Here is a 17800-nt window from a genome sequence, read left to right as displayed (position 1 = left end):
CATACAGAAATGGTAACTAAATCATCAATCAGCAACACACAGATGTGAGAATGCAGATTACTGAACATGAAGAGGATTCTGTCTGGAAACTTTTATAAGAAATTTAAATACAAGTAATTTTTTTTTGTTTAAATTAGCAATACAATTTTCTTGTTTACATTGTTATTCACAAATATTCTTGCAAATGGTAATATTTATTTCTTATACAATCATTTCTTGTAGGAAGATTAAAAAATCAACCAAGGATTACAAAAGACTGTCAGTAGAAATGAAGTAACTTGATTAGTTTTTTGGTTATTCAGTTTTATTTATAAAGACATTTGGAAAAAAACTTTTGTATGTTGGGCTTTTTTGGCCTATTCTATATTACATAAATTATGAATTTGAATATTACATTCTATTTTTATTTTTGAAAGTAATGCTGATTTATATAATAATAATAATATTGTATTTTTATAATCAAAAACCAACTTAAACAACCCAAGTACAGAATTACAAAGTAAATGAAATGACACTTATTTTTTCTTTTTATTCCAAAAGCACTTTTGCAGGATCCTGCATCATCACTTGTATATAAAGTATATTTATAAAAAATTACATATCAAACATAAATTTTTAAATTAAAATTACAATCATATATACAAAAATATATGAAGTCAATTAAATAAAATAACTACATAAATATGATGTCATAATTAAAAAAATAAAATTAAAATAACATAAATAAAAATTTATACTATGTAACCTGGTCAGCCAATGTTACATTACTCAGTACTCAATATATCTTATATACAACTGATGATGTGGGATCCCGCAAAAGTGCTTTTTAAACAAAAATAAAAAAATACGGTAAGTGTCATTTCAATTACTTTGTAATTCTGTACTTGGGTTGTTCAAGTTGGTTTTTGATTATAAAAATACAATATATTGGTACAGAGGAATATGGGTCTTATAAGTATTGACTTTAGAAAAATCAATAACATCTTCTTTTTTTTTTAACCGACTAGTCCATTTGTCATACTAATAAATACAGTAATACAAAAATAAAATGTTAAAATTTGCTTACTTTGTTTAACGCCTAAAATAATATTTTCACAAAAAAATCAAAAAGGAAATATTATAAAAATAAATATTAGCTAATTTTAAAAATTACATGAAAAAAGTTTAGGGGATACAAATTGAGAGTGAACTTCTTTTTTAAGCACTACTTTCCTGGCCAATACATTTGTTTGATAAGTGATTAATATTATCTTTGATGCTGAATGACCCTGATTTAAATCACAATCCAAGCAGTAAATAAGACATACCATCACTCTAGTCACAATTTAAAGTGATTACATTAACACATGACTTTCACAAAAACCTACTTAAAAGGCAAGCCACCTAATCCATACATGATATCAAAATTTCCTTCATTTTATTCCAAACTTTATGGACAAGTAATAAAAAAAAATTTTAAATGAACATTTTTATTATTTACAAAAACATTATTTTATTTACTACAAAAACAGATAATACTTACATCATCTCCCGGTGAGAGATCTGTGAGTTGTCTCACAATGATATCGATAAGAACATTAATATCATTAGTGTAGAATAAATCAGCTGCCTTGCTGCAAGCAAACATATCAGTGATTAACTTAATTGTTGAATTCACTGGCTTGGGTTCATGATCAAAAACTCTGGCAGGATCCTCTAAAATTAAAACATAGATTCTGCATCAAAATAATCTTATAAACCCAAAAAATTGTACAATTTATAAATTAAATACTTTTTTAAATTAGGAAAGAAATTCTATAACTACTTAAAATCATATTTAAGTGTACAAAATTTTATATTATGGTATCATATGGTATATGATATCATATATTCTGGCTCTCTCCTGTTATTGGATCTGGAATTATCTGTAGAATACATGTTTATTCCTGAACACTTCAGGTGTAAAATCTTTACATTCCTCCCTTTCTCATCTGAACACTGAACATAACATTATAAGACTAGTGATATATTAACAAATGTTATGGCTGCCTGTGTCATTCATTACATGCCTGTGTCAATAGTTCACATTGACATGATGTCCCGCATTAAAGAATTATTCTTCTCCATCTATCAGTGCTAACCTCAACTCAGCAATTCTTCAAAAGTTTATCAACATAGTACACTCTTAAATAACCATATGTATGCCACTAAACGTTCCAGATACAAAGAGATGTCAACCTTTGGAAGATTCAGAGAGTTTATGTCATTACGGTCTGCTTATTATAATAATTTAAAAAAAACTTTATCCAAATATACCTCTTCAATATTATCAAAAGATGTCACAGTAATTGTAACCGGTTAAAGCAATGTCAATATAAAAACACCATTATATGTATGTATAGATACAAATATATATCCATTCTTCATTTGAAATTGAACATTAATAGTTTAAGTTGACAAAAAAAATCTGTACGATACCATAATTATTAAAATCATATTAACATAAAAAATATTTATACAAATAGATCAGAATAAATTATGGAGGTACAAACGAATAGTTAAATATACAAATATAATAGTTAATATACAATGCTAAGGCAAAAGACCTCTTACATACATGCAAAAATGTTACATTTTGCAACATCTAAAGGAACTATGGAGATATAAAAATTCCCACATCTTGCAGAAAACACATCAATCTTATCAAATGTTAAAAGCCAAAGTTTCTTTATAGCATACAATTCAATACAATTATTATTTTATAATATATATATATATAAATATATGTTAATATATTTAACAAAACTCATTTATCAATATTGGCTGAGCTGAGAAGCCAATCAGCATGTGATTAATTTTACACATACAAAATTCCTGACACCAGATTAATAATGAAGCTGTATCTTTTGACATGCTGTTTAATTAAATGAAGATAATAAAAGCAAAATTTATATGTCAAACTGCTGAAAAAAATTCCAACTTAAATTAGCTGAATAGAAAAACAATCCAAAAAGAATTTTTTCAAGGGTTAACTTTATTAGCAGGTACAAAAAATGGATAGCAATGTTAGAATAATAGACTGGTTGAGGAACATGTGGGGAAAAATTACTAAGTTCATCAAAAAACGCAGTGGGATGGTACTGGACACTTTTAATCACCACATATTAGATGAAATTAAAATTTTATTGAGAAAACATTTTGCACAACTAAGCCATAGTTACTGAGCATGACATTGCCTGTAATAACAAATAAAAAGTATGCTACATCCTGTTCAGCCATGAAAGGATGACAATCTGTGGGAAGACATTCAATGTTTTCACTTCATTTTAATTAAGCTATCTTTTATTATATTTTTCTCAATTATTTGATGGAACCTTACAAGCAAAGAAATATGGTAGGTATTTCTTAACTGAAGAAAGATAATAAAAAAATTTAAACTAGAATCAACTTTCTAAACCAATAAAAGGTTATACAAATTAACAAAAATGGTAACTAATGTTTTTTCTTGTACTAAGATGCTAAAAAAACATTGTATAAAACAAGCTCAAACATTTGCCGTCTTTTTAATCGGAAATTAATTGTTAAACCATTAAAAAGTAAACTCCTTCTTATGATAAAGGTTAAATACTTATTTCAAGCTAATAACCTATCTGAAAAATAATAAAAACATTTCAGTTGACTGGTTGAAAATAAATAAATATTGGGTCAATCCAAGTGACCTAACGGTGGTTGCTTGACCAATTAAAAAAAAAATTGAAACCAACTCACTTGTTTCCTACATGTCATAGGTCTTAACACTATTTTTTTTTTTTTTTTTATTTTTATTTAGGCAGTTTACCTGTGGCACATCTATTTTTGTGATTGTAACTAAAAAACTGTTGGTCCTAGAAGGATGAAACAAAAAGCAATTTAATTATATTTTCTCAAGGCAAAACATTGGTCCAGTGGTTTATTTACCTATCTCTTCTTTCTATGAGAAAATTACCAATAAAGTTGAATATGAAAAACAGTGAAATTTCACTTTTGGTAATTTTTTTCATGAGGCAGGGATGGCATACACAGTTTGAATTATTTTTTTATACATAGGTATATGTTAGTAGCTTTACCATAAATAATATTAATGGTGATATATTTACCACTAAATTTTTATGAATTCTTGAAAACTAATTTCTAAAAAAAAAATTTTGGCTTCAAATAACTCTGATGAGGCTGGTGATAAAAATCTCAAATTTGCACAAATTACAGTGTTTTTGTAGATTTTTGTGGCAAATAAAAAATTTTCTTGTGTATTGTACTAATAAAGAAGTTATAACCTCTCAAAAATCATGAAAAACCTGTTACAAGCGATACCATTTTGACTCAATAGATAAGTGCTCCAAGGGGGGTTGGTTTCTTGTCTTCTTAGCACTTTAATATTTTTATACATGTTTCTATAGTTGAAATAGACTTGTTTAAACCATTCAACTGCCGTTTTCATATTATAATAGCTGCTTGAAGTCATTTCCAGTCGTCAGGAAAATTCATGTTGCAACATGCTCATTTATGCTTGTTGCATCATTTAGCTTTGCAGTTACAGACTGGTCAGTCTGACATTAGTCAGTGACCTGTTCACATCTTTACCTAGCGCCTCAAATTTTATCCTGTGTTTGGAAGTGTTTATTAAATAAACAAGTTTTACTTTATAATATTATATTTGCAAATTTTAAAATCAGTTAAATTTATACATTATTTTCAAGTAATTTCACATAAAACAATGGAAGAACAATATTCCGTAGGAATTTATGTGAATGAAGAGTGTAACAAAACAGTATATGATACAGTACCAAAAGAACTCATTAAAATTTGTGAATTTAGTGATGAAAACCAACAACTTATTATTTAAAGTGTTAATTCAGATGTCACTAGTGTTTGTAAATATCATGAAAAAATGTTTTTGTCAAAATTAAGTCACCTGTATGGACAGTTCTCTTTTGACCTTTTGAGAACAGTTAAGAAAAACTTAAGAGAAATAACATTAGAGCAAGCTCTAAAAGAACACATTTTTCCAAATTTAAATTTAGTTGCTGGAAAGTTTCTTTGTGTTAATTATTTCAAAAGTATTTTTTCTCAGCAGAACAAAGAACTATATGAATGCAAAGACCAAGAGCAATACATTACACCACATCACAATATTGAACAATTAGATGTTGTTTATAGCATTTTGGGTGTATCACCTCCATTAAAATTGAAAAAAAATTAAGCATGGATCAAAGGCTATCAGCATTAAAATTAAAAATAAATAAGGTATCTGAAAAATTAAAAAAGAATCTTGAATTGTGTTTTGAATCAAAAGTTGCTGAAAATTAAAATCCAGATCAATCTTCTTCACGTGAATATGATGATCTTATTTTAAAACTAAAAGAAAAATGTGTTCTTGTTTCTAAAGAAGATAAGGTTAAAATTATCAGTTTACTTCCCCAATCTTTGACCAGATCTAAAATAATATCAGAGTTCAATGTGTCTGAGCGTTTGGTTAGACTTACTAAATTAGTTAATGAGCAAGGCATACTACTGGAGTTAGGTAAAAGACATAAACCAGGAATTAGTAATGACATAATTAAAACAGTTGTGTTATTTTATGAAGACAAATAACAAATGTTAGGTATTTCTTAACTGAAGAAAGATAAAAAATGTAACCCAGAATCAACTTTCTAAACCAATAAAGGGTTATACAAATTAACACAAATGATAACTAATTTTTTTCCTTGTAAAGGGTGATTCAAAGAAACGGAAAATTTAAAAAATTAAATAACATTAATGAAAAATGTTTTTTAGAAAATGAATTTTATTTCCCGTAATTGTACAAATGTTGCCATTTTAGGATACATACATTTTAGTTTATTTTTTAAAGATGACATCTTGCAGGTTACCTCCTCTTCTACGTAAACACTCACGAAGTCTCTTCGTTAAATTGCTCATGGTTTGACGTAACATTTCAACTGGAATTTCCGCAATTGCTTCTCGGATCTTTGCCTTCAGTTCTTCCGTTGTAGCAGGTCTACTGTGGAACACTTTGCTTTTAAGGTGACCCCACAAAAAGTAATCGCAGGCAATCTGGGAGGCCATCTATGTGGCCTCCTATGTCACATATATATATCTATGTCACCATTTCGTGAAATGACACGTTGTCCAAACAATCGACGTACAGTTGCCATCGATATTCGTGCAGTATGTGACGTTTCTCCGTCTTGTTGAAACCAGGCTATGTTAAGAATTGGTAGAAATCTCTTTTGTTGTTCCACAACAAAGGTTTCAAGCATGGCTACATAACGAGCTGACGTCACTGTAATCGCAAGACCGTTGTCATCCTCAAAAAAATAAGGGCCTATAACACCGTAAGATGACATAGCAGTCCACACGTTCACTTTCTGGCTGTGCAACGGACGCTGGTGTAGCTGCGTAGGATTTTCTTGTGCCCAGTATCTGAAATTTTGCTTGTTAACAAATCCACTGAGGTGGAAATGCACTTCGTCTGACATCCACAGTTCGTGAACAAACTCTTTGTTATCATTTATCTTCTGAAGCATTACATTACAGAATTGTGCTTGCACAACTGCATCGTTCGGTTTCAGTTCCTGGACGATCTGCAACTTGTATGGATGGTATTGCAAGTCCTTCACTAACTATCTTCGAACACCTGAACTATGCAATTGTAAAGATGCTGAGAGACGACAGATTGACCGATGTGGACTTCGTTTGACAGCATCTTGTAAGCTTGAACATTCTGTGGTGTACGGACGGTTCACTCACGGCCTGGAGGTTTCTTTTTCATTGCCGAACCAGTTTCCTCAAAATTAGATAGCCATATTTTAATTGCATGTGCTGATGGAACACGGTCGTGCCGTCCCAGATTAAAATGACGGTGAAATTCTCTACGCGCTCCCTCCACACTGCCATTGTTTTTGTAAGACGCGTTGATAGCAAATCCACATTGCGCACCACTCCAAGGATCCATGACAACTAAATGGCAGGATAGGTTAGAGAGGCTGGCGCCACTTATCAAGTGGTACCAATCGCCCACAGCTACCAACACAACTTTCAACATTTCCCATTTCTTTGAATCACCCTGTACTAAGATGCTAAGAAAAACACTGTACAAAACAAGCTACCCCTCGAATCATTAGTGGAAAATTGGAAAAGCTGAAAACTCACAATTTCATGTCAAAATCTCAAGTTCAGTTTTTCAAGAAGAAAAAATCACAATTAGGTGAAGAAGAATGTTTTGTGTTGGCAGACTTTTTCATTTCTTGTTCAAAATGAGATACAAAGATTCCATTGGGTCAGCCAAGCCACAGTTCACCCTTTTGTGTTCTATTTCAAGGAAAATGATGTATTACAGCACAAAAGTGTCTGTATTTTAAGTGATCACTTGAAGCACGATACAGCAACATTTTATTGCTTTTAAAAACTTTAACAGACCTTATCAAGAAAGTACACCAGAACATTAAAAAACTCATCTATTTTACTGATAGTGCTTCATTCAAGTCAGTATAAAAATAAAAAGAATTTTGCTAATTTGTGCAGTCACAAAAAAGATTTCGACCTTGAAGCTCAATGGCACTTCTTTGGATCATCACATGGGAAAAACGCCTATGATAGTGTGGGAGGAACAAAAAAAGTGGCAAAAGCAAGCCTATAAAGGCCAATAAACAGTCAGATGCTAAACATTGATGAAATGTATCCATTTTGTAATCACAAGCTGAAAAACATCAAGTATTTTTTGATTAAATCAGATGAGATAAATAAGATTTCAGAAACTCTAAAAAACTGTTTTGACTGCTGTGAAAGAGGTGCTGTTACTAGAAGCTACCACAAGTATGTTCCTGTGTCAGAAGGCATTGTAAGATGCTACTTTACTTCAGACTACAAGGACTATGAAGACCATCCTGTGTCAAGTATTGTACCACTTTTCACTTATGGAAAAGACTCTATTGTTTGTGTGTATGACAAACAGTGGTGGATAAGAGAAGTAGTGGTAAATATTAGCCTCGAAAATGACGATGTACAGATTCATTTTTTCCATCCAGCTAGATCACGTACATCATTTCAAAAGTCTGAACAAGAGAAAGTGTGGGTACTGATCTGCAAAGTCCTGAAAAAGTTGACATCACTTGAACTAACTACAGTGACAGGTCGTTCTCACACAATCTCAAGAGAGTTATCAGAAGATATCACAGCTGTTGGTTAACCACACTAAATAATAAATTTTCATTGCTACAAAAACAGGCTATTTCATTGAAGAATAAATAAAATTTTGCTACAATTAATTTTTCTTCAATGATGTTTACAAAAATAAACCAATATAAAAATAAAAATGAATTCTTGAAAAAATATATAGGCTACTCATTGAAATCTCAGTTTGGGCAAGTTTTACAAGCATTTTTGAATTAAAACTGTATTAGGTTGTTGTTATTGGTTAAGTTATCATTAAATTACGACCTATCATTAATAATTTAAAAAAAAAAACTATTTTAAAAGTATTGAAAACATCAACTTCAACAACATAGGGGCTAAATATAAAAAATTTTAAGTGCAAAGAAGACAAGAAACCCCCTTGGAGCACTTATTTAGTGAGTCAAAATGGTATCACTTTTAACAGGTTTTTCATGATTTTTGAGAGGTTATAACTTTTTTATTAGTGCAATACACAAGAAACCATTTTATTTGCCACAAACATCTACAAAAATACTGTAAGTTGTGCAAATTTGAGATTTTTATCACAGTTATCATCACAGTTATTTTGAAGTCAAAATTTGAATTTAAAAAAAAATTAGTTTTCTAAAATTCATAAACATTTAGAGGTAAGTATATCACCATTAATATTATTTATGGTAAACTACTAACATATACCACCTACATATAAAAAAATAATTCTAATTGGTATGCCATTCCTGCCTCTTGAAAAAAATTACCAAAAGTGAAATTTCACCGTTTTTCATGTTCAACTTTATTGGTAATTTTCTCATAGAAAGAAGAGATAGATAAATAAACTACTGAACAATCTTTTACCTTGAGAAAATATGATTAAATTGCTTTTTGTTTCATCTTTCCAGGACCAGTAGAGTTTTAGTTATGATTTTTTTTGTAAACTCTTACAAAAAACACCATAACAAAAATGGCCTCTACAGTTAACTGCTTAAATAAAAAATTAAAAAGAAATAGTTTTAAGGTCCTGAAACATGTAGGAAACAAGTGGGTAAGTTTCAATTTTTTTTTAAATTGGTCAAGCGACCAGCTTATGTGTTTTTTGGGACACTTCAAATTGATTGGACCCTATTAATAAAACTATTTTTAAGGATTTCAATAATTTAAACACCTTGATAAAGTTTGAAAAATGTTTCCACTCCCATAATGTTAAAAATAAAACTCAAATCGGCAGGTTGGAACAGTTATAAAACGGAATCCCTTTAAGAAACGGAAAAGTATTATCCCATTCCTTCATAAACTGTTACCAACTACATAAACCCTTATTTGGGAAATGATAAAGGTAACAAAAAAATTGTAATTAAAAGGGTAGAATAAAAATCAAAAATGTTATTTTTTTATTACCTAAAAACTAATGAGCAAAATATGAAAATGTGCAAACTATTCACAGTACTCATTTGATTTTTTTATTTATTTAACAAAATCAGTGCTAGTTATGTAAAAGCTACAATACTAAATTATATGACTGTAAAATAAGCCATTGTTGAGGTATAAAAACAAATCAATGTATTTAGATAGACATAGAATTTTTGAACCAAAATTTTTCTTGATTTTGGATCAAGAAAAACCTCAAGTGAGGTTTTAAAACCTCAAAACATCAAGCAATGAAAAAAATTCTAAATAAATAAATAATAATGTAAATAAATAACTAAGCTTTCTGTAAATATATTACCTTCTCTATTTAAAGTAAATAAAATTTTTTCTGTTAATGTTTTAGCAGAGTTTCTTTTTGCTAATGCTTGTACTACAACATTATCAGTAGACAAAATTGTAAACTGCAAATTATATGACAATATTAATCTAAAAAACATGTCAGGTATTTGCTCATGGTTATCCGTTTCTGGAGGCTCTTCCATCATATTCAACACAAATGATATAAAATCACAACCAATATGTTCTGTAAAAAAGATTATACATAAAAATATATTTTATTTATATAATAAATACATTAAAATTAAAATATAAACAACAATATGATCATTTAATTTTCAAAATATTTCTCTTTAAAAGCAATAAAAATAGCGTTGAAATAAGTTAATAAATTAACAAAAATGGACCACATCAAAATTAGAATTTTTGGCTTTCTTAAGATGTTTATTTGTTTTTACCATCCAACTTTTTGGATGAAAGAAGAAACACTACCACTTAACCTTGGATGTTCAGTAGATATAGCAATTTATTTTTTATTTTAATTACTTAACTTACATTTAGTTACAGAAAATGAGGGACCACATAATTGAAATATTTTTTAATAAGATAAAAAAATGCACCTGTGTAAACAAATTATATAGTGTGAAAGGAAAAATGTATTTCAAATTTATTAAATTTGAAATCAAAACGGTTTTTATTAAATTTGTGCTTGAATGACTGGTGGTGCATTACAAGCAATTTAATCTAGAGAAAAATAAAATAATACCTTTTCTTTTACTTACCAAGGTGTGTAACAGGCATTGGTTCACCCATACAAAATATCATCGCTAATAGATTTGCTGAATTAATAAGTCTTGTAACATCTTTTGCACTGCTTTGCATATCCCTGTCAAAAAATATTTATCAGATAATATAAAAATAAATCATATTCTTAATGAAATATTAAAAAAAGCAAAAAAAACAATAGAATCAGCAAGATCTAAAAGGGACCTAATTCCTAAAAGATCTAAAAGACCTAATTCTATTTTTGGTGTAATTTTACTTGGAATAGCCATTTTATTCATTTTTCCAAGCTGTCAATTGAGATGAAAAAGAAAAAGAAGATCCCATTACTTTAAATAGCTATATCTGAAGGTATTTTATACAAGTTAGTTCTAAAATGTTAACACTCCCAGAATATTCCCCTTTTTGTACCCAGTTTTGACAAACCATCAATAACTGAGTTCTAAAACGAGAACTATCCATATTAAAAATAATAACGCAAAAGAAGCATTTATATATCTTAGAATATATCAGGGTTTTTACATTCTAAATTCCTGTGGTAAACTAAAAGGCAGTGGCATGATTTTCTTTTATAACTGTGTACATTCCTAACCTAACCTTAAATTCATAAAAAGTATCAGTTCTGATTTGTGTTTGTTATTAGTACAGTGTGTTGCGATTTAATCTTTTTATTTTGCATTTTTCAAACTGGCATATTTACTTTTAAATAATTTCAGAATCTAATAGTGATAATTTCCTTTCACGAGAGGAGCTAATGAAAAATTAAAGGTAACTGAGAAACTAGGTTAAGTGATGCTGAATTTGTGATGAAAACAGGTAAACTAATGAAGAAAAATATAGGTCCTGATTGTGGTTATTGGGAAAGTGCATGCACCAGTTTAGTGATGAAGAAAAGAACAATATTATTAAAAATGTTTACAGTGGTAGGCCAAAAAATTAAAGAGATACTTTCTTGCTAGAATTGATTGACAGATGAGATGTTGGGCAACAGGTCTAAAAATAATCAAAATAACTTCTGTCATTTGATTTTTTTGCCATGAAAGCTAACACCAAAATTCAGGTGTGCAAAAACATTTACATATTACGCTCAAATAAAATTAGGTCAGATTAACTGAGCTTATACATAAAGACACAGTAATCAACCTACAAAATTAAAGAGCATTGTTATAAAAATTCAACACATCGACAGTTTTTCAATATCCCATTATTTGTCAAAAAAAGGTAAGATATTTAGATTCATATTTAACAGTTAAGAAAATGTATGACATGTTTCCATTTTTGAGTGACCAAGAAAAGTATAAGTTTTTAAGAAAATTTTGATTATAGATCTGAAAGATTCCAAATTTATAATCAAAATTAACGATCAAAACGAAGTCATTGTTCAAATAATTGTGCCTAAATGCACCTTCCAGTATTCAGAACTTATGCCACTGGACCATGGACCAATGTTCCACTGCACCATGGACCAATGTGATCAATTTTATTTTTATTTTATGTAATTTATAACAGATTTAGATACATTTCATTTATTTTAATATTGTATTATTAGTAACTTAACATTTTTGAGGTTAATTGGTATTATGTACATGTACATAATTTATATTTTAAGAAGTATTTTATTTAGATTCATATTAAGTTACATCAAATTGTAAAGTAAATCAAAGTTACATTAAATGGGAATGAATTAATTAACAATAGGATTAAAAAGAAAAAATAAGTATTATAAAACAGCTGTTGAACTGGATTAATATATTTATATGCCTAATGTAAATATTAAAAAAAGTTACATAGTTTGTTTATCATTAACAAGGAGGACATGAAACTGAACAATAAAATTACAATGCTAAACTTACTGTTGCAACTATATGTTAGTTCATAAAAGACACACTAATAAATTTTATAAAAGTTAAAGGTGATAACTAAAGTTTGTGAAAACATAAATGATGTAGTGGGTGTTAAGACTCCTCCTTTTTTTATTTGTAAAAATAAAAATTTTCACTTATTTTCTTACTTTTTATAAATTTTCACCTTTTTGTTACACTTCAAAATTCAACAATTTTGGTCCTCCGGCCATAGATATAATCTGCAACTTTGAAGAATCATCATTTTTAGTCTTCCAGAACTACAGATAAAATCTGAAATTTTGAAGAATTATCATTTTTGGTCTTCTAGAACTACAGATATAATCCGAAATTTTGAAGATCACTTTGATCTTCCAGAATCACAGATATAATCTAAAATTCCCAAGAATCTTAATGTTCAACAAATTACTACAATAAAAGGGTTTACAGCAATTTGATCTACAACATCATTTACATAATATCTTTTATAATTTATTATTACATTTAATTTACACTGTTTCATCATTTATGTAATAACATTTGATTCATTTCATATTTAATTTACTTAGTTAATTTACTTATTTAATTTACATAGTTAATAATTCACATTGTTAATTTAAGTTATTACTATTATTGTGAATAGGGAACAATTGATTAGGCAAAGAGGGGTAGTAAAGGCCGATATAACTAGGATTGGTACATTTACTCACAATTATGATCCTTCACAAGGTGATATTCCCACCTTACAAATTAAAATAAGGAATTTCTAGAACTGCGAAGCAGATACGACACCATTCAAGAAATTGAATTGGAATATTTTGAGGAGGTTTTAGCTTCGAATCGCATACAAGTCAAAGAAGACTTGTGTACTGTAGAGTCCAAATTGCAACATTTAATAAATAATAGTCAAAAAACATCTAATCAAGAATTCAGTTCAAATACAGCATTTAAGCAAACACAACTACAACCCATTAATATACCTTTACTATAGGTAATGTCTTAGAGTGGTAGCACTATTTTAATATATTTATTGATTTAGTACATAATAGAGATGATTTATCTAATATTCAAAAATTACACTATTTACATTCCTCTTTGAAGGATAAAGCCTTCATTAAAAATCTGCCAATAACAAATGAAAACTATGTTAATGCTCTAGAATTATTAAAAACACGATTTGATAACAAATATATATTTGCATTTCATAATGCTGAGTGCATTTTAAGGTCAGATTCTATAAAAAGAGAATCTGCAGATATTTTATCCAAATTTATTATGAAATCTCTTCATATGTAAATTTGCTTGAATTACTGCAACTTCCTGTAAACACATATGAATTTATTGTCATCCTATTTCTAACATCAAAATTGGACTACAATACCTGAAGATTATGGAAGGAAAGTTTTCAAATCAAAGGTTTCCCACCTTCAAAGACTTTATTGAATTAATTCCAGACAACAATTTCTAGAAAATATTAATGCATTCACTTCACACACAAGTGAAAACAGAAAACAAAACAAAAGGACAGCATCATAACAACTCAACCAAAGCTTTTAACAAACACTTTACCTTGAATCATAACAAGCAATTTAAAAGAAATAATGTCAGTTTTCAAAATTTAAGTTTAAGCAACGTTTATTTTGTAATTCAAACCATCATTTACAAAAATGTAAAGAATTTTTAAATTTGTCCATCAATGAATGCAGAGAATTTCTGGGGCATAATAGTAATCAGAGGGCCTTCCATCAACCACATTTGACATTTCAAATCTTAATCTTCCTAATAATGCATTTCTAGCAGATCCCAAGTTCAATATGGCAAGTAACACTGCCATTTTGATTGGAGCTCAATTCTATTTGAGCCTCATCTTGCCTCGGAAATTCATTTGAAATTCCAGATATCCTATTATTCAGTAAACTAAATTAGTATATATACTTAGTGGTTGCCATTCCTAATAACGTTAAGGGCAACAATACTGTCGCATCTTTACTTGCCCATAACACTCATAAAAATCTTTCAATTATACTCAAAAATTTCTGGAAAATTGAAGAAGTTAATACTGATACTGCAATTAATGAAATCTCTACATGTGGAAAACATTTTCAATCCAAAACTACTCAAAATAATAAGGGCAAATTTGTCGTGTTTTTATCACGCAAAGATAATAACATTCAACTAGATGATTCTCTTATTAATGCTAAAAATAGATTGTTATCTTTAGAAAGTAAACTAATCAACAATGCCAATCTTAAAAGGTATTACTCCGCTTTCATTCAGGAATATTTAGAATTAGGTCACATGTCATTACTCAATTCCAATGATTTGTTAATTAACAAATCGAATGTGTGCTATTTACCCCAACATCCAGTATTCAGTCCTTCTAATCTAACTACTAAAATTCAAGTTGTCTTTGAAGGTTCAGCTAAACTACTAATGGCCTATCCCTTAATGACACTTTATTAGTCAGATCTGTAGTCCAACAAGACCTATTTTCCATATTGCTTAGATTCAGAATCCATAATTACGTTATTACATCTGACATAGCTAAAATGTATTGTAAAGTATTAGTTAAACCTAGTGATTCCAATTTACAATGTATTAATTGGCGTGATTTTCCAGATCAAGAGATAAAACACTTTGCATTATGAACCATAACATATGGGACCACTTGTGCACCATATTTAGCCACTAGATCTCTAATTCAAATGACTAATGAAAATGTGAATGATTTTTCACAAACTTCCAAGGCCATTTCAAATGATTTTTATGCTGATGATCTAATAACAGGTTCAGATAACTTAAATGAAGTTATTCAATTGAAAACTGATATTTTTTAAATTATTACAACAATATGGTTTTCCACTCCACAAATGGTTTCCAATAATAATACCATTTCTTCACCTGCACAAGTCTTCCATTCCTTCAATTCAAGAACAGAATTTACGTACTTTAGGAGTTTCCAAATTTCTCATTCTAATGATTCTAAAAAGCACACTAAAAGAAATATTCTGTCCATTATAGCAGGGTATTTGATCCTTTAGATCTCATTGGTCCTACTGTTTTTTCACATTAATATTTTATGCAATTGTTGTGGCAACTTAAAATTAATTAGGATGAAATATTACCCAACATGTTACTAACACAATTGCTCAATTTATACAACCAGTTGCATTTGAATGAATCAATTAAAATAAATCGTTCCATCAAACCTGACACTGATAGTAGAATTAATTCAATTCAAATACATGGATTCTCCGATGCCTCTATAAAGGCTATGGCTGTTGCATTTACATATGAATTATATATGCCGACCATATAACTTCTTCTAATTTACTTTGTTTTAAATCAAAATTAGCATCCTTGAAATAAATTACACTACCAAGACTTGAACCTTGTGGTTGTTTACTACTTAGTCGTTCATTATTAAAGGTAGTTACTGTCTTAAACATACATTTTGGAAAGATATACTTATACACAGATTCTGCAATAGCACTATATTGGATTCATGGAAATATTTGTCAGCAATAGAATTTCTGAAACTCAGAAAAATACTTCAAATGCTAATTGGCATTATGTCAAAGTCTCTGATAATTCAGCAGATGTACTGTCTAAGGTTGTACACCAAGTAAATTACTTGACATGTCACTTTGGTGGCACGGTCTTCAAAGGCTTTCACAATCTTTTTTCCACTGGCGAAAGATAATAATAATACTATTTAATAAGTGTAATATGAATTCTGAATATTTATTAGAAAAATGGAAAATATAGTAACATCTTCTGTATCTACTGTTGTATTCAATTACACAAAACGATTTTCTTCACTTCACACTTTAATTCGCACATTTAGTTTGTTTTAGATTTTTTCATAATGCTAAATCAATTAAAATGGAATGAATCATTGGTTCTCTAACTACAAAGGAATTAAATCAAACTTTTTTATTCAACAATTGCAACACATGCATTTTAGTTACGAAATAAATGATCTTAAAAACAATCAAACTATTTCTAATTACAGCAAACTTGATCCATTTCTGGGTAATTTAGGCTTGCTTCCTGCAAGAGACAGATTACAACACTCTGTATTACATTGCCATGTAAACATCCTCTTATTTTACATCCAAATGCAAATATTACAAAACTGATTATTAACGCTGAGCATTTGCATCTTTTGCATTCAGGTGTTCAATTAACACATCATTCTTTTCATTAGATATATCGGATAATAAATGGTAAGAAAATTATTTCTTCTACCATTCGTAAATGTATGACATGCTTTTGATAAAATGCAAAAAGTCAGATACAACAGCTTGGTCAATTATCTTCCACAGTTATTCTTTCCCAACCATTCTCTACACGCGCAGTAGACTACAGCAGTACAATTATGATTCGTCATGACGGGCAGAGATCTAAGACCTTCAGTAAATTTTATATAGGACTTTTCATACATCTCACTACTAAAGCTATTCATTTAGAATGTTTCTGATCTGACTTCACAGTAATTTATTGAAGAATTTAAAAGATTTATACCATGTAGGGGTATTCCCACTCAAGTTTTTCCTAATAACAGTTCCAAGTTTTTCCTAATAACAGTTCCAATTTCCGTTGCGGCAAAAATACAGTTCATAATTTGTATTGATTTTTAAATTCAGAAAAACTAAAATCAGACATTCAAGCATTCACAATTACAGAAGGTATAACCTGGTCATTTATTCTTCCCTCTTCACCCCACTTTGGTGGTTTATGGGAAAGCACAATCAAAAGCGTTAACTTTCATATGAGTTATGTAATTGGACAAATGATCCTTAATTTTGAGGAATTATATACAATTTTAACACAAACTAAACGTCTGCCTCAATTCCAGTCCTATTTTTTCTATTTCAACAGATCATAGAGATTCAGAACCTCCATCTCCAGGACACCTTTTCATAGGATGTCCACTCACTTCCTTGCGTGAACCCAATTACAAAAAAATAAAAATTAATCACTTAGGCCATAGGCAATTACTCCAAAAAGTTATACAATCTACCTGGAGATGATGGTCTAAGGACTATTTACAGCACTGCAATAAATGGCGTCTTCCATCCTGTAATCTTTGTTAGAGATTTAGTATTAGTTATCAACAAAACTTCTTCACCCATGCATTGGAAAAATGGAATTGTCACCCAGGTTTACCCAGGCTCTGACAACCTAGTAAGGGTTATTGATTTAAAACAGTTAATGGTCCATTAAGAAAACCTGTGCATAAATTATGCCTATTTCCAATCTCAAATGATTGATTTAAATAATATTTTTAAGTAATATTT

General features: G+C 29.2%; 1 protein-coding gene across 1 annotated transcript in view; it reads right to left on the bottom strand.

Annotated features, from left to right (window-relative positions):
* Positions 1–17800, bottom strand: part of LOC142323789 (NCK-interacting protein with SH3 domain) — a 66667-nt gene that overhangs the window by 17383 nt on the left and 31484 nt on the right. The window contains exons 7-9 of the mRNA XM_075363998.1: positions 10656–10759; positions 9896–10120; positions 1523–1695 (exon numbers count right to left, since the gene is read on the bottom strand). Of these exons, the coding sequence (XP_075220113.1) occupies positions 1523–1695; positions 9896–10120; positions 10656–10759 (502 nt within the window). The remainder of the gene's footprint in view (positions 1–1522; positions 1696–9895; positions 10121–10655; positions 10760–17800) is intronic.

Source organism: Lycorma delicatula, chromosome 4 (assembly GCF_047948215.1).
Source record: "Lycorma delicatula isolate Av1 chromosome 4, ASM4794821v1, whole genome shotgun sequence".
Taxonomy (NCBI): Eukaryota; Metazoa; Arthropoda; class Insecta; order Hemiptera; family Fulgoridae; genus Lycorma; species Lycorma delicatula.
The sequence above is the reverse complement of the archived record's forward strand: the minus strand, read 5'-3'. Positions and strand labels throughout refer to the sequence as shown.